The following is a 19,365-nucleotide window of genomic DNA, read 5'->3' on the forward strand; positions in this document are numbered from 1 at the left end:
GCAAAACTTTCTTTAATATTTGATGGTAGTGACTTTAATCTCAGTGTTGATAAACAGCATTATACTAGTAAAAATAAAATCAAGGACAAAAACTAGTCAGCTATCTTGGTTACTCTCAGTAGGTTACTTTAATTCTTTGTAATGCTGCAAAATGTTTTACTGTGTTTAATCAGACTTCTGTCTGCTGAGACTGTCTGTATTTCACCTGGTGGTGTCAAACATTTGATGACTGCTTGCATATCAGAGGTTTAAACAGGGACGGTTTTTGCTATGGGCAATGTGGGCGACCACCCAGGGCGCAATCTGTGTGAGGGCGCACGAGGGAGTGCCCTCAAAAAAACAAAACAAAACAAAAAAACGAAACTCAACCTTTTTTGGTGGTACTGGTGGGTGGGGTGGGGGTGGGGGTGGGGTGTAAGGGATAAGGAATAAGGAATAAGGAATAAGGGATAAGGGATAAGGTATGGTCTGCCTGGGGCGCAAATCTAGCCAGGACTGCCTCTGGGTTTAAACCATGATTTAACTACACAACTGCCAAAGCCTGCTAACTATTTATTTGTTCTGTTCCTTGGGTGCATTTCAGCTGTCAGTCACAGGTTAGCTATGGCACACACTGAGACTTAAGTCATCTTCCTGTGAAGTCTGAAACTTTGTAGCACTACTGTATGTCATTATTGCAGGCTAAGCTGATCATGGTAAATAGCTCCTAATTACACCGATCAGCCACAACATTAAAAGCACTTGCATAATAACTGGTCGAGGAAGATGGCCGCCCACTCTGAGTCTGGTTCTGCTTGAGGTTTCCGCCTCTTAAAAGGAAGTTTTTCCTTGCCACTGTCGCCTAGTGCTGCTCATGGTGGGATCTGTTGAGTCTCTCTCTGTAATTCTAATAATCTAAAGAGTACGGTCTAGTCTTGTTCTGGTGCATCCCACAGATGTCCAATCAGATTTGGATCTGGGGGATTTAGAGGCCAAATCAACACCTTGGGCTCTTTGTTGTGTTCCTTCAGCCATTTCTGAGCAGTTTTGTGGTGTAGTGAGAGCACTGTCCTGCTGGGGGAGTAACATCCAGATGAATATCAGGTCCCAAGGTCTTCCAGCAGAACTTTGTATTGTAAAGAGTCAAAATAAATGATTAATATTATTCACTTTACCTGTCAGTAGTTTTAATGCTGTGGCTGATGGTGTATATTTCATTCAAATAGTGGGCTTTAAATGTACTATTGCCAGTCTACTCCTGCAATATACTGACAGCATACCATTCAGACTTGGTGTTGATGTGAGAATATTAATGAATGAAATCACTCTTTCATCTAGCTGTTTAGATCACTGGTAGTTCTGGCAGTGATTACATGTTTTTGTTTAAATAACTTTCTATTATGCTGTAATCTAAATGACCAAAGCTTAAACAATTTTGGAGACATTAATCTTTCATCCATACTGAGATACTACTCTATAAAGCATGCAGTGTTTCTGTGTGTCTGCGTGTGAATATGTGTGAATGTGCACTCATCAGAGGCATTTCTCATATGCACATTATCAGGTCACTGAGCTAACTTTGGGCAGCAGCCTGGTTGTGCTCTCATGACAGTAGTTCTCTTTTCAACAGTGTATGTCACCATGGTAACATTGGCTGTACTCTCAACCTTTTACTCACCAGTGAACTTTAACAGAATCTTAAAGATGTTAATACCCTCTTCTGCCAAAATTCCATTTCCATAACCAAAGGTCAGACAAGCAACAAAAAAGTCAACACAGACAGAAAGTGATGAGAGAACAGGCAGGAGGAAGACATACTGGCATGGAGAACAACAGATGATAGTTTGACTGACATGTGAGATGAGTTTTCCAGATAACCTGAGCAAATTAGTATATTCTCTAAATATAAATCATCTGAATTATTTACTATTCGATCTGCTTCAGATTTGCCATCTGATCTGATCTGCTTCAGATTTGCCATCTGAAGCAGATGGAAGTATAACTGAATATACAGTACATTTGGATCTGGATTTTATACATGAATACAGGAATAATTTATCAAAGCCTTGAACTTTAATTTAATTTAACAGTCAGTGTGGCAGTGATGTAAAATGTGCACAGATGTGCACAGAGCCAATCATAAGCCACAGCTACAAGCATCTCTATGGTTCCTTGACTTATTGCTCACAAGTGCATTACATTCACCAAAGACATAAAACTGGGCACCTTATGTCATAACTGTGGATATCTGTATCTGTTAAGTACCAGTTTCATATCTTGGAATCAATCATGAGCTCTCTATTTCATAATGTGAGATACAGGAAATACAAAATTACAGAATATCCCATTATTAAAAGATCATGTACAAAGTACATTATCCAATTAAGGCCACATAACTTCTAGTTATGAAAAAAAAAGTATCTTAAAATTACAAATCTTTAGACTGAGATTCCATGTTATGAGTAATAAAGTTATAAAATAACTTTATTACTAAAATGTAATGACTAAAGATCTCATACATTTGTAATTATGAGATGCAGCTTTCATTATTATGGTATGTGTTTTAATACCATAATAATCTCAAAATTGTATCTCAAAATTGTTTTCCTGCAATTTTGAGATACCATATTTTTTTTTCCAATCAGTGATGCCAATATACTTCCATAATTAACTCATTAGGCAGTGTATTTTGAACAAAAATCCAAAGTTGAATAAATAGGTGAGATGCAGTAAGTTTTCAAAGTCAAGCCTTTAAGTTAAATCACTCATGTTTTTTATCAAAAATGTTACTATTTAATTGTGTAAGAGTATCAGTTCCAGTTATTTTAAACAGATGTGATTCCAAATCAATGTGTTGTGTATTTCTCTGTCTGTGAATATTCAGTGGTATTCTAGTCTTACAATGACTACAGGGATCTTTTTCTTGTCCTAACTATCCAGTACTGTGGGGTTCATGTCTCAGTGATTTGTTGTCACTCCTGTTTGTCCTCTACCTCTCAGCTGTTGGCAACCTTGAAAAACCTCATGCAGGGTTCCAGCAATAAAGCCAGGATAGTCCCACAAGATGTACACAGAAAACATGCTGTGATAAGAGTAGAACCACCAACAAAATGGCCCCATCAGGATTAAATGGTGCACTGTTTCTCTGTTGCTGATACACAGTTCTTTGTCCATTTTGTCTTCTTTTGTAACAGAAAAAGTAACCATGTTAAGGTTTTGATCATTTCACAGACTTGTAATTGCAAACATGGCCTTTTAGTCCCCACGCTTTTCTCTTCTTTTCTGTCTTATTTTAACAATAATTCCTTCTGTTCTGGGGGCTTCTCTCTTTATTCTGAACACGTCTGTTTTGTTCCAGCCTTGCCTCCCTCTCTGCCTGGCCCAGCTGTGTTTTGGAAAAGAAGGCTTAGAGAGAGAGAATGATGAAGGGAGGAATATGTGACAGTGCAATTTACCACTGTGATTGCTATGCCAGCCAGGACCAAGGGCCAAAAAATGGGCATGAGGGGAGGAGAAAAAGTGCAGGACTTTTGTTGTCTGAGTTGTGTTTTACAGGGCTGTCTTTGACTGCTCCAAGGCACAGCCAGTGATTATATAAGTGTGTCTCTTTAGATAAAAACATATTAGTGTTTCAGTAAAAATCTGATATTTCAGATATCTTTTCACTTTGACTAGATTCAAATCTGGTTTGAAATTTCACTTGTAAAAAATGATGTTATTACCCTGAGATATTACCTTTTTAAAAAATTTTGCACCATAATTGTTGTGCACTTGACAAATAGGACCTTGAACCTTCAAGAAAACACACATAGGCTTAAATAATTGAATGCTGAAGTCAGGAGCACACATTTACAGTTAGAGCTTTGCAAAATATTAAAAAAGACAGTGGGGTTATTTTAACATTACCCACACTAGTCAGCGATTTTAATAACATCCAGACTGTCTACATTGGTTTTCACTCCCATCTTAGTTACAATAACAGCCACAATGACCTCTTGTTCTTTTGTGAACTGGCTGCTCCTCCTGTCATCTGAATCCTGTCCAGAGCCTCTTGCTTGGAGTGACAGTTTTTTATATGAAGAGCCGTTTGTCCTTTTACTCCTTTTACTATTTGATTTCTTTGCTAATCTGACCAACATATACACCGATCAGCCACAACAGTAAAACCACTTGCATAATGTTGCCTAGCCCCCCTTTGTGTTGCTAAAACAGTTCTGACCCGTCAGGGCATGGAAATGGGACCTCTGAGAGTGTCCTGTGGTGTCTGGCAGCGGGATACTGGCAGTGGAATCCTTTTGGTCCTGTGGGTTGTAGGGTGGAGCTTCCAACATCTGGCTTGTTCTGGTTCATCCCACAGAAGTTCAATCAGATTTGGGTCTGGGAGATTTGGAAGCCAGGTCAGTACCCTGGGCTCTTTGTCATGTTCTGTGAACCATTTTAGAGCAGTTTTGTGGTGTGGTTGGAGCACTGTCCTGCTGGGTGAGGCCCCTGCCATTGGGGAGTGTGTTTGCCATGGGGAGGTGTGCTTAGTCTACAACAATGTTGGGTGGCATTTATCAAAGTAACATTAAAGTTATTCACTTCACCTGTTAGTGGTTTTAATGTTGTGGCAGATCGGTGTAGGTACATTTGGGAACCAGTATGACAAAAGAAAAAAAAGGCAGCAAGAACTCATAAAAGCTCATCAAGTGTCCTGTTGTAGTCTAATGTCACCTGAAGGTACTGTCGGTTTCAGCGGTGGATTAGTGTGGCATTCAGGATCAGGGTGTCTTTGTGGGACTGTGTTAAACTAAACTGCAGCGTGTGTGTGTGTGTTCATGGTAATGAGGAAACATGTCACCCTGTGCAACAGTGTCACTCAGTAGTTTTTGGAAATAATGGAGCTGTATATACGGCTCAGAGGAATAAGGCCAATTTCAAACGTCTGAAATTTTATTAGTCTGTTGCCCTCTCTATTAATCTCTCACATAAATAAGAGCAATATTTTTGATTAATATCAATCAGGATTCAGTGCTCAGCAAAGCACAGGAACAGCTCTTACTAAGGTAACAAATGATCTGCTGCTTGCTGTTGATTGCGGGGCTTGCTCAATTTTAATTCTGCTTGATTTGAGCATTTGACGCAGTCGACCGTGATACCTTGAATACTGTGTTGCTGTTAAGGACACTGTTCTTACCCAGTTTTGCTGCTACCTATTTGACAGATCTCTCTCTGTTGTAATGGAAATTCTCCTCATCCCCAGCCCCTCTCTCCAGTGGTGCTCCCCAGGGATCTGTTCTTGGTCCTATATTATTTTCTATTTATATGCTTTGGGTCAGATAATGCGCAGGTATAATATGAACTATGCAAATAACACACAACTCTTATGTTCCACTGGCTGGTGACATAGATGAATTTTCTCACATTATAGCCTGTCTGTCTGATATCAAAGGCTGTCACAAAATGTACTCCAAAATGAGTCCAATTGACTTATTGACATTTTATCATTAAACCCTTAAAAATGTCCTTGCATCCAGTCAGACTTAATAGCGTGTTGTAAAAGATCTATGAATTGTTTATATGCTGCTGTCTTAATACTGGACGCTCAAAAAATTCCATATTTCAGTTACCTCCATTATATTTGGGTGGAAGCAGAAATCTGAAGAGACGGATGTCTCAACATGGACACCATCATAAAGTGATTTTTTTCCTCCTTGCTACTTTCATTACGTAATTTAACTTCCTGTTCAGATATTCTAACACAATGCATTTGTTAATAAATGCAAACTTCAATAATAATTGAAATGTATCTGCGAGACACGAGGGAGAGAGAGACATACATGTGTATGTTTATGCTGTCCCTTTGTGGCCGTGCGTGTGTATGTGTGTGTGTGGCTGAAGTCTCATTGGTGCAGACAAGCAGCAGGTACAGTTGGCTGGGGGCCGAGATTCCTGCAACACTGAGTCACATGGGCTGATCATTATCTCGCGCAAACACACACACACTCGCTCGCTCTCACACACAGAGCAGGAATCACCATATTGTATGATTGCACAAGCCCTTCCCCCTCCCTCAGATCTCTCTCTCTCTCTCCCTCTCTCTCCCTGCTCCCTTGCCCTCGTTTGCTCTCTCTCTTTTTCTCTCTCTCTCACACACACACCCACACATAAATACACACAGTCAGCGGCAGAGAGTGTTGAGTGTTGGTGCAGAGCTTCGTTCGGGAAATAAAAGGTAGGAGGACGCATAAAGATACAGAGTGTATCCCTTTTCTAACTGCTGAAAATTTTATGCCCCTTCCATTATTTAGTCAGCTCCCCTTCTCCAGCACTCCTATTTATCACCACTGGATACTGGTGTGTATGTGTGTGTGTGAGAGAAAAAGCCATTACATTATTGGTTATCACAGAGACCCTTGCACCATAATGGATATCTATTCTAGGAAGCTGTCACCGTGGGAGCAGAGAGTATCCCGGGAGGAGAACTGTTCTGATTGCGCGCTCATGTTTGGACTCTAAACACTCCTCCTCTGTCTTTTATCCTGCAGGTTAAATGGACTGGCTCAGGCTTGTAATTGTTGTTTCTCTCACACAATACTTGTTATTGTGTTTCTCTGAATCTTCCAGGGATGTTTTCACACTTTAATTTTTCCTCTTCACAGATGAGAAGGAGGACTCAGTGTTAGGGAGTTTGCCACTGCTCAGTTTCCGGATCGGAGGAGTGGAGCCTTCGGATAACATCACCCGCAAGTTTGCCTTTAAGGTCAGTAACACCCTGGTGTACTGGAGAACATGACTTAGTACATATGACTTTAATTGTACAAGATGTACATTAGTGGGAAACAAATGGTCTATAGAGGAACATAAGTTGGTTCTTTGTAGTCTTGCACCTGTGAAGAAACCATCATTGTGCACAAACTGACATGTTTAGAAAGGTTCTCTGTTGCAGTGTTGAAAGGTTGTAGGTTCCCTGAGTGACAGCAGTTCCTCACAGATCCACTGCTCTAACCCTTGAAGAATCCTACTTGTGCAATGTGACTGCTTATTGCAAAAGCAGGATTTACTGATGTTTGAACTTGTTCCTTGGTTGCATCGCTGTGGCTTAGTGAAGGGTGTTGGTTTGGTTCTGGCTGATTGATAGAAGCTGACTGGCTTCATGGTTGAGTCACATGATGTTATTTATGGCTATTAAAGAGCCCCTTGGGGACCATAGTCTCTCAGTCTCATCAGAGTGGAGGGTTGATTGTTTTTTCCAGTTAGGGAGGCGACCTTGAATTAGGACTTCCACTAGATGTTGATGTTTGATTGGGGTCTTAGTCCTGTTTCTTATTTTTGATGTTGATATTGTGCACACTAAGTTGCTGATGATGATTTGTGTCACATTTTTGTTACTTCTCCAAAACTGTGCACAAGAATCATCCCCTTGCAATAATTTGGAAACCCAATACTCACAAGACTCCACAATGAACACGTTTTCAGGGAACTGTGTGCATGTCACATTCTCATCAGGAGTTGAGGGTCTGATCCTATAATTGCCTCTGTCTGTGGGTTTTATGTATTGGTAATAAAACATATTTTTGTGGGAAGTAATGACAATCAATGTCCAAAAATAGATAAATTGCATTGTTGCCTGACAAACAGATCAAGGCTGTGTTTCCTCAGATCCTGATGAATCACATCAGCAGCACTGTTGGGGATAAACAGAGCTCCCAGAGGCGGCAGCCGCACACAGCCACCTGTCAGCAATGTTTGTCAGAGCTGAATAAAGATGAGATGATGAGGATGTAATGTAGGTTAGCTGAGTCTGAATCTGCTGAGTAAAGCTTTATATAAGTTGGAGAGTTAGCCATGTTTCCCCTTCAGCATCAGTATGAAACACACACACAGTGACAGCTCTCTCTCCAACTCTCTGTCTATATCTCTCTCTCTTATCTCTCCCTCTCTCTGTGCCCCTTCTCTTACTGCAATCACTGTTTGTTATTATCAGTTTTCTTCTCTTTTCAGAACATTTAGTGCTCTCTCTTGTTCTCTTTCTTTGCTTTGCATGTCCAGTGCAAGATCTGGTGCAAAGTCCAGTGTATATACCCAGTGTACACACACACACACGCGCGCGTATATAGGTTCCCCACACACACCTGCAGTGGAGACAGACTGAGCAAATATATTCAGTGTTGCGTTGACAGCTTGCCAAGGGTAAGGGTGATGCTTGTTGGTTAATGTTCTGACTGGACACTCAGTACTGTTTACTGTCCTGTATCACTGCAGATTGCTAGTCACACTGCCATGAACTTGGCAGTTATGTAATAATGCTGTTAATAGTTTTAACAATGATCTATATTTGTGCACACTTTAAAAATATGTTACAAAGGCGCTTTATAATTCAAATACAGCAGGGGTAAAAGATCAAATATATCAAATATATACAAGTGTAAAGCTATAAATATAGTGGAGAAAAATAAAAATAGAGATAAGATGTAAAATATCATAGAAGAAAGTAAATATAAAACACTGTGACAAGTCCTTTGAATCAAAGTGAGTCTGAAAAAGTGATGTCCATAGTGATTCTTTCAAGCTGACAGTGATAGTTACAGCCTGGTTGCAGCAGAAAGTCGCATAGTGAAAATCATTTCCCATCAGCAGAATGGGTAAATGTATGTTTAAACTTTGACAGGGTCAGGCCAGCTCTTTCGCCTGCTTCTAGCCTTTACACAGTCTTTATTTCTAAGCTAGAAAGAAAGCAAATAAGTATGTTTCCGAAAGATTATTTTCCATTAGATTATTTCAATGTGTTTACAATACAAATCAATATGTTTCATGACTTTTTTCAGAATGTTCAAACAAGACACTTTCACAGTTTCTGATCATTCTGATATTTGTTTTTACACAACATTGCTTTTGTATGGCAAACATTCCAACTTGTTTTGACACTTGGCACTATTCAGTAAATTTAGTGTGAAATTCTTGTCAACACTGAAACGTTCACCAAACAGCATGCAGCAGTGCAGAACACCTGTGTGCATTGAAATTCCTAACATATGTGCCATCACGGTATTGCAACATTTTTGTACCTATTTTCAGTTGATGTTGAACTTTACCCGCTTTCAGTTCACGGTTGTTTGCAGTATCTGTTGACTCTGACTTTGTTTGTGAGGCTGATGGCACATCAGGCTGCCAGGTTGTGGCAACCGGTTTGATATTATAAAGGAAAATTTGTGTAGTGATACAAGCATTTTAAAATAGTTTATTGTTAATATTATTGTTATTATTTTGCTTCTCTTATACTGAAAAACTGCAGTGGAATTATGGCAGTAGTAAGGCTTTTTCCTCTACTATTTTATTGTTTCTTTTGTCGTGTGATTGCTGTTCTGCTCTGGGGTTGTTATTTTCTTAGAGTATTGTGTTGCTGCCAGTGCTCTCTCTCTATTTGGGTCTGGGCAGGTTGACTGCATTTTGGAACAGGGTTGATTATCTTCACGATTGCTCAGATCAGGTCTGACTATCCTCAGGTCCCATTCAAGATTGGCTCTTTTTCATTTCAAATTTCATTTATGGATATGTTTATTTTACCATAATTATTTTGGAGCTCTCCTATATTCTTTTAAAAAGAACAGAGATCAAAAGTAAATTACACAAAATCTGATTCACACGACAGCTATGTTTTTGCCTGGGTCATGAGAATTTTGGGACTTGAAACAGACACAGACCAGAAAAAATACTTGAGGATTTCTGCCATAAACCATTTTCCCCCTGGCAGCCACAGTCCAAAAATACACCGCTTATTGTAGCTTGAGAACAGCAAGTCACCATTTCCCCACTGGCTTAACAAAAACTTACAAACCTATATCTAACATGTCAATCGTAGTCATGTAGTAGTATTATATTTTAGATGGATAAACTGCATTGTGAATCATTTCTTAATTGCAAATGTGATGATGATTACATTTAATGGCGTGAAAATGCACTGTAAGTAAATCTGGTGTAATGTAATACACATTAGTGTAATACTGTCAAGTACATGTTTGGCCCAAAGTAATACACTGACAGAATGTTTTTATTTACAAGGTCGGGCTTCGATTCCACGAAACCATGACTCAACAACAACAACAAGAATTTTGTTGTTGTTGTTGTGACAGTTGCAAGATAATGTGTTGCTTGCACCCTTTCTCAATTTTACATTTTATTGTCTCTTCAATTATTTCCCAAATAGCATGCCATGATGTACTGTATATGTGCCTCTATATACCAACTACTATAAAGCAGTAAACTCTGCATGTCGCTATATGACTTGGAAGATGTTAGAGATGTTAGATAAGCTGAGGCTGACCTCATAGGCAGGCCATGCCAGTTTAACAGGGAGTGGAGGGAACGCACGTGAATCATGAGGGTTGTTTTGATGGCAGCTGAGAGTTCATACTGTAGGTATTTACTGTACAGTGTTTATGAACACTTGTGTCTTTTCTAGGGAACTCAGTGAAAAAACTTGTATTCTGTTCTCAGTATTCTGTTGAGTCTTCTTTTGGTCATTAATTGCAAATGTGGTTTAGATGGTATACTTTAACTTATCAATTACATAATGACAGAAAAATGTCAGAGACATGACAGGTTGAGACATACTGTGTATGTTGGCCAACTAAAGAAGAACCTGTGTTTTTCTGAGGTGAGCTCCTCATGTTCTCTCTCATTGGATGGGTTCCCTTAGGGCATAGAGGTGGGGCTCAGACTTTCTGTAGTCCTGTCCAAGCATGCCTCCTTCAAAGTCTGTCTGGTGATTCCTGTCCAACCACCTCTGTTTATAACACCCACAGACAACAGGGAGACAAAACAGACCCTGGCTTTGCCTCTGCCAACATCTGTCCAAATATACAGTAAGGGGGGGTTACTAGATTACCAGGTTGCTTCTTTGGAGATACATTTCTGAATAAACTTAACATAAATGTTATGGGAATGGAGCCAATTTTTAATCAACAAAGGAGTTGTATAGGATAAGATACATGTCCAAGTTTTGACTGGAGTGTCCTGACTGAAAGAGAAACAACATGTCGAAAATAGGATACAAGTGATGTTTTACCATTGGTTGGCAGGCTGAGTGTTGGAGTTGGCCATTAGTAATGGATGCTATTACATCAGCAGAGGGCATTTACAGGTAGTGTTGTCAACTTAGCACCTTTGTCACTAGGTTTGCTGACTTTTGAGACCCCTTAAGCAACCTTATTTCAAAAAACCACCCAGGACCAAATCTAGCAACTTTTTTTGACAAACCTTAGCTACTTTCTGTAGAGGAGAGTCGCCACTACTGGCCAGCTGGGAGTGCAAAATAAATTTTTCCCACCGCAGGCACACACACGCCTCATTCAACTTAGACACGAATGAGCCTCTAACTTTCTCTCTGAGTGATCATTTTTCAATATAGCTGAAATCACTGCACACAAAATCACATCCAACCCTGAAAGATGGACTCCGCCAAGCCATTATTAAGTCAACAAAATACATAAACTTGTGTCCATTGTGACAAAAGAGTTTATACAGTTTATACAAAAAATTAAAGGTTTGTGATATTTAACGCATAAAATATCACTAACCTCACACTGCTTACCACAGATGCAAACTCAAAATTTCTATTGTTATTTAGGGGTATATTATTTAGGGATACACGTTGTGCTTGAGCACTCCTTATAAGAGTCTAAAATTGCCAGTGCCCCTGCTGAAGCATCACCTGACCGTCCATCACAACCCTCTTCTTGACCAAGGTTGGCCACAGGTTGGAGACTGCCAAGTTTTGGTGAACTGGTGTTACTACCAGGAATAGAAATAAATTTAACGAAATGATACTGGCATATAAATATCATGTAACATACTCTCTGACAAAGAAATAGGATGTGTGTAGGTGGTCAGACAGAGGAAGAAACAGATTTTTTTATGGAGTAAAGTATTCAGTGCTATTCTGTGTAATTGTCAGGTTTATCAGTGAAGTGTTTGAAACTACATTGCAGACTGGAGCCTCTGTTGACAGTGAAAAGCAGGGTGACCGTCGTCTCTTGAATGGGTCCCACGCAGGTTCAATGTGTGTTGAGTAGACCTGTGTCATATGCAGGTCTGCAATGTTGACGTTTAGTTCCTAATCACGTTCTTTTCATCTTTTATCTTTCATCCAGTTGAGTCTGACTGTGTCTCTATCTTTGCAGGACTAGTGGCTTTGACAAGAATCTAGATTCCTTCAAATTTTACCTGACAAATTAATCTCAATCTTGTGTCAAATCTCAAATATCATCCAGCTTAGTGAGTTGTTCAGCTGCAGTGAAGAGATCTCTGCTGCTCAGGAGTGTTGTTTTCAATCAGTGGCTCAGTCATAGAGCTGTCAAAACCTGTTATACCTGCAGCTTTACTACCTGACCCTGTAGAGGTGTGGCTATAGCCAGGAGACAATTCAGTAAGGAGAGGAATCTCTTTCCAACTGAAGGCTTTGTTACGTGTCAGACCAAAACTATGGTGTGGACTTGTAATCCAAGTTCCAAATGTAACCATTACAAATTTTAATTCATGCCCTTTGGGTATAAATTCTCCAACAAAAACAAACTTGTGTTTGTGTGTGCTACAAAAGAAATGCTGCTCAAACACATCTGCAGATGTGGGTGTGTAGAACCAATCACCTTGAATATTTCACAATCTTGTAAAAGTTTCTTCACAACCCAGGTTCTTAAATACCTTATTCTCATTACCACCGAGTAAATTATTAAACATGGACTTTATATGTTTGTGTGTATTTGTGACTCAACAGGAAGAGTGATAGTATTACACCTATGGGTGTGTAGGCGTCATGTGTGTGTGCAGTGGAACCTAGCCTTGCCCTTCCTGTCAGCAAACAGTTCACCAGAACTATCAGGTGGCTGTGAAAAGAGTGTTCATTCCTTGGGGCCTTTGTGCTGCTTTCACTCCTTCCATGTGTTCATGTCACTGACTGAGGCAACATTTATTGTGTCCACTGCTTGCTGATCTTCTCCCAAACGCATAACAGAGGAATACTCAGGGTGCAGTTTCATGGCTATCTGGACTTAAGTTTGATATTTCTTGTCTTGTCAATATACATAGTAAACTTCAGACCAATTTGAGCAGTATCTGTAGAGGTTTGTTGCAGAACAGATGAACAAAGGACAGAGGAACAGACTAATACACCATTCTTTGCCCTCAGCAGCACATGGAAATATTACTCTCCTGACAAGCTGCTGTTCATTGTATGTCATCTGGCTTAGAACTTCTGTGCAGTTCCATCCCTGGTGAGAACTATCACCAAGTTGTGAGTTCTTACACCTGAATCTTTTTTTTTTTTTTTTTTTTTTTTTTGTAGAAATTAGTTGACAGTCCGTGAGACACAATTGACCTGCTTTACATCTAGGCCAAATTATCGCCTGCTTTACCACTTAACTGTCTTAACTACACACTGCTTCTATCATACCGGCATGGGATATCATGGTATGAAGAAATAGCTCACATAGATTTGTGATTTGCCATAGCACATACTGTAAATTTGTGTACCTTTTTTAAAAGTTGTCCTGAAGTGGACATTCGTGCAGTAAGTGATATTATGTACCCATTGGTATCTTCAAGGTATGCCAAGGCAGACCATCCTTGTTTTACCCTAAGCAAGACCAAATTTTAGTAGATTATTTGATTATTGCCTCCTAATGTTTTAAGTGGAGCTGAATTGTCAAAATGATTGTTCTGTCTTATATTGAAGCAGAGACTCAGAGGCTGTACAACTGCAAGTTAACTAATAATTGTTGAATTTGTGAAGAAATGATCAACTTTGAACAAAAGCAAAAATGGAATGACAATGTATATATATATCATGCATGTACAAGTCAGTGTAGTTGTTGTGGTGATATGTTTAGTCATACGCTGTACCTGCACAGTGAAAACTGTGTGTAAGGACAACCAAGGAAGCATTTCAATAGCTCACAGTGAGTGTTGTTGCATTCTGAATGGCTACATTGACAGCATTTCCTGGAGGCTGCACTTGGCAAGCTGGATGGACACACACACACACACACACATACACACACACACACACATGTACACACACACACATATACGTTTTACATTCAGAACAAGAACTTGAAGATGAAGCACTGTGCAACATGTGAGCATTAGTGGCTTGTGAAAACATTAGCTCATAATTGTGATGTATTGCTACCATCAAATTCAAACTATCCAAGGAGTTAAAGCAAGCACCACATAAGTTAAGAGATATTTCCCATCACTGCATATAAATAGGCACTGGTTGTATGGATTCTCAGATGCATTCAACTTTTTTTGGAATAGTGCACCACCACGAGCAAAACAAATAAAAATGAAATGAAATGGTGTAGGCAGTATATCAGGAAGCTAGCAGCAGACTCCGAAGAAATCATAATGTTTGTGCATTTTAATTAATGACATCTATTAGCTAATCAGTAGCAAGCATTTTAACAATTGTATTGATTTATTATTGTACCTAAGCCATATTAGTATGAGGCACAGTGTACATGAAACTGTAGTTCAGAGAGATGTGCAGACAGACACAATCCTTCTCTCTTGTGTCTGTGTGTGCCTAAATTTGGATGACACCCCCCCCTTCATTAATAATAATAATAATTATTATTATTATTATTATTAATGAAGAGATTGAGTAGGTGTGTAGGAATGGAGCAGATTTGATAGGTAGGGAGGTGCCAAGCCATGGAGAGATTTGTCAACAAAGAGAAGTACTTAAACATGAATGCCGTATTTAATTGGGAGTATCACTGTACAGCATAACACACATATAGCAGAGCCTTAATGGAACTTGCAGAAAGTAACAACCATGCACCTCACTCAGAGTAGCTTTGATATTTGAATGGATCGTGAACACATGCATTACACAGCCAAACAGACAGAATAATATAAAACAGCAATAAATTTACAAGATTGTTCTCAAGACACTGTTAGTGGCAGCATGTCCTAGATTTCTAACTCACAGTTTTCTCTGCTGATTTCTGAGTGGATCACTTTTTCATTGCTTTGACACAAAATGTATTCAGTGACCACATCTTTTAAAATTCATGAACTGTTTTCATACTTAAACTCAACCACCTTTGTTTTGTTGATTCATCCAGCCACGCTGATCTCTTCTTAACATGGGCTTTCCATATACCATGTCACTTGACTTCCACCTGACCTATAGGCAGTTTTTTTTTTTTTTTTTTCTCCTTTTTTTTCCAGGAGGACAGTCTGTTGAAACTGTTGAAATTTCTACATCCAAAAAGAAATTTAAAAACACCTAATTGGGAAGGGGGACAGGTGAGGCTGAATACGGAAGGTTTTGTAATCGTACAGGTCAGTGTCGTGTCTTCCAGTTACAGACTGGTTTACAGCCCATCCTAGGATGGTGTCACTTTTCCTTCCACTTTACTCTTCATTCTTCAGTCCCACAGAGGAGTTCTCCTCATGGAGGTGGAAATTTTGTGATCGCATATCCCTGTTGAATGTTACAAATGCTGTGGTACCTGCAGAAGATTGTCAGGATGATGCAAAAAGATTCTCTCCCAGGTTGATTGAAAAGGGAACAGAAGGAGTGATATGTGCATGTTGGTAAAGACACGCACATGAAGACAAAAGGTGAACTCAGTATAGAGGAATGCGACTTAGCAACCGATCCATATTTTTTTCACAGTATTTCTTCATCTTCTGTTCTCTGGCTTGTTCCTTTACTTCTTTCCTCATTTTCTTCCTTTCTTTCGTCTCTCACTGTACATCTTTCTCTGTAATCTTTCTTTTGTTTATTTTTTATTTTGTTCTCTTTTGTGTCTTCCTTCTTGCTCCTCACTTTATATTTTTTTTTTTTCACTGTTTTCATTTAACAGTTTGTTCTCACTCAACTCACTTTTACATCATTGTTACCTTCCTTCTATCTGTCCTTCCTTTAAACCCTTCTTCATTCATCTTTCCATTAGTTTCTACCTTCCTTCCTGTCTTCCTCTGTTGCCCTGTTGTTCTCTACCACTTTTTCATTTTGTCCTATCTCACATTTCTTATCTGATCATCTTATTTCATTTATTGTCTTGGTTTTTCTTTCTCTCATTCCTTCCCCCTTTTTGCTTCTTTCCCATTGGCTTTTACTCCTTGTTTTAGTTTGGTTTTGTTTTTTAAAGTAAGAGAATAGAATGTGATGATAAATTATCACAATGATTGTATGATTCAAAAGAAAGAACTTGTAAAAGATGATACTGATATCTGTCACCTGTCCTTTTTCCTTCATCCATCGTTCCCTCTCTGACTACCTGAAAGAATAAACAAAGGAAGGACAATGACGGAAGAAAGCTTCTGACACACACACACACACACACACACACACACACACACCACCCTCTCTCTCTTTCTTTCTTCCCACTGCTCCACCTCTGTTGCTAGGTTACTGCTGCCACTTACGATACAGCCATTTCACCCAATCGCATCACCCAGTGTCACTGCTGAGGGTGGAGCCTCACAGTGCTCCACCGTGGAAGGAAATGACTTCTGTTTATCAGTGACATCATTTCCTTCTGCTCTCTTATGGCAGTACCACTCCCCTTGCGCAAGCACACACACATACACGCACGCACAAAAATACATCATTCTTTCATCAGAAATCAGATTGAAGCGTGTTGTTATTGAGAATCTGATAAAAACAGGAGCAGGACTGGGTCCAGATCAGATTAATTGACATGAGCTTGAAATGAGATCAGACCAAATTGAATTATATATCATTAGTAGCAATCAGTAAAAGCACAGAAAGTACAGTATCTGTGTGGACTAAGATGGGTAAGTTCTGCAGTGGAAGCTCTGCAGTGGGGCTTTGAAATATACAACCTTTGGCCAAATAGTTGATATGACTGATAATGAGTGGTTATGATTGAAGCCATTCTCAACATGAACATACTACAGAAAAAGTTAGAACATGTAAATAAATCAAATATTTTAATTGGATGTTAAAACCATTGTGATACATGTAATACAGCAGAGAAGGGCATTATGTACCTGTGTACTACTGTCTATTAAATCTTTCGGGAAACAAGTTCTATCTTACTTTGAAGCTTACATGCAGGCAGTAATGCAGATCTTATGAAATGGTACTTTAAGGTCTTTTCATCACTGATTGGTGATTGGCCACTAAGTCAGAGAAAGAGGACACAGCTAATGCGTCAGTGTTATCTTTCTCCAACTTCTTTTTGTGTGCTGCCCTCTTGTGGTAGATTTCTGAAATTGTCTTTACTTACATTTTATGTAATTAGATGGCATTATAGTTGCTTCTATTCCTATTTAGCTGTGATAATTATTATGTTTTATCACTTGCGTTTTATTTTTAAGCAATATGGGACAGTCTATGAGGTCACATTAGCATTGTTTCAGACTTTACTACCCACACAAGATTTGTCCTTTATTAATGACTTTTATACAAATAGTATTCATAAGGAGGTGTTTAGTAATGTTTTTGTTAACTGTCAGTTGTTCATGTGGAAGTGCTAACAACACACAATGATCTGTAAGTAAAACCTGTATGGCCTTTCACACTGAGTATGGTGATGAGAACATCAGGAACCTAAATGATGTTCACAAAGTAAATGTGAAGCTGGTCTTTTGGGAGTTAAAATGCCTCTTCAAACAATTTGTGTCTTCTAACAAGACAAAGCCATAGCCTTAACAACTCACTGTCTTTTCTCCCTCCCATCTTCATCCACCCCTGTGAGGTCTGCTGACCCTTACCGTGTCCTGTTGTGGTTGAAAGTGCAGTAGGTGCAGTGTGAAATTTTACTACTCTTCTTTTTATGAACTGTCTTGTCTGCAATGGATGCATAATTATGTCTGATGCACTGCATGTCTGCATGCTGGTTGGATATCTGCACAAGGATTCATGCATATTAGCTTTAATCTGTTTGGGGTTGTTAAGATATTCACTGCATGCCAAGATACAGCCTGTGATTCTGTCATTGCTACCAATACCACCTTTACAAACCCTGTAATGTTTTAATGCACACAGATATCATTGAAGGATAATTCTGGTTTATCACAAGTTATATTTATGGTTATGTCTGCTAATTTTATCAATAACAACAACTTTACTCACAAAGTCAATTGCTAAAAAGAAGTCAGGGAAAGGACACAAATTGTAAAATTGTTACCCATTTTATTTTTAAACCCTGTATCACAGTCACAAATTTTCCTTAAGTGGCTTTACAATCTGTACAGTATATGACACCATCTATCCTCAGATCCCCCAAACTACTGCAAAAATCCATCACATCATCTAACTCTTTGTGTTTTTGAAATCAAGAGAATATGGTTTTATCAAGTTCCCAGATCTCAGAAATTACTTTGGAGTTACCATAAATGACTAAATTATAGTCATAAACCCAAAGTTGTAATAAACTTGAATTACCCTTTACCTGCATATCTTAACAATCATGCTTCTTCATTGCATGAGGAGATGAAGTTACTGCTGATGAAGATGATAAGGATGTTGAGTATGATGTTTTATAATGTATCACTTACAGTATGTGCTGCTTCTCTGTTTTGTCTTCCTCTGCAGGTGTGGTTGGAGGAGGAAGAGGAGGAGGAGGAGGAGGTGGATGAGGACAGGGAGCTGAAGGGTTCGATTGTGTTTTGCATGCAGGCGGAGCACGCTGGGACCAGGACGTACTACTTCAGCACAGACAGCCATGAGGAGCAGACGGAGTGGATTACAGCCATGAGCGAGGCTGCAGAAGTCAATGTTCAGTCAACGCAAAGGTGCTGTTGATGTACACGCACTGAACCGCACAAGACATAGTACATAAAAAGCATAAAGGCATATATCATATCCTGACTTTATTTGACTGGGTGTGTCCAACCAATTTTACAGCAACAAGGTGATGGGAAAGAAATCCACACTAGCTTTACATGTCTTTCCAGAAACACTAAAAAAAGAAGAATGTATTGATAAAATCAACACTCACCAACTAAATATACAGAAAAAGACAGTAGGTACAAACAGAATGTGTTCCTACATATATTAGAAAGTGAGTAAAAAAGTAATGGTATGCAGTTGCTCAGAATTTTAACATACATATACTCCAAGTACTGACCAAACTCAAGCATTGCAAAAGATGAAAGGTGAGTATAGCATTACCTGCTGTGAGTCAGTGGAGGCTGAGTAGCCTCTTGGCTGTTGTGCTGATGATGAAGGAAAACTGTCTGGCCCAACCAGGTATTGGCATGAAGACAAACTTTAAAGGAAAAATGACCTTTTCATTCTTAAAACCTGATTTAGGGGATTATTTCATCTCTGACTTAGTTATTTGGCCTGGTGTTGAGATTTCTATGTTTTTAGTCTTCTCCTGCTTATGTAACCTTTTTTTGAAAGAAAACAAAGTTGCCTAT

The 19,365-nt window shown here is 39.1% G+C and overlaps 1 protein-coding gene across 1 annotated transcript in view; it reads left to right on the top strand.

Moving 5' to 3' along the window:
• plekha6 (pleckstrin homology domain containing, family A member 6) overlaps positions 1–19,365 on the top strand; it is a 51,683-nt gene that overhangs the window by 10,511 nt on the left and 21,807 nt on the right. Inside the window, 2 exon segments of the mRNA XM_051074788.1 lie at positions 6,621–6,721; positions 18,536–18,735. Of these exon segments, the coding sequence (XP_050930745.1) occupies positions 6,621–6,721; positions 18,536–18,735 (301 nt within the window).

Source organism: Lates calcarifer, linkage group LG12 (assembly GCF_001640805.2).
Source record: "Lates calcarifer isolate ASB-BC8 linkage group LG12, TLL_Latcal_v3, whole genome shotgun sequence".
NCBI classification, from domain to species: Eukaryota; Metazoa; Chordata; class Actinopteri; family Centropomidae; genus Lates; species Lates calcarifer.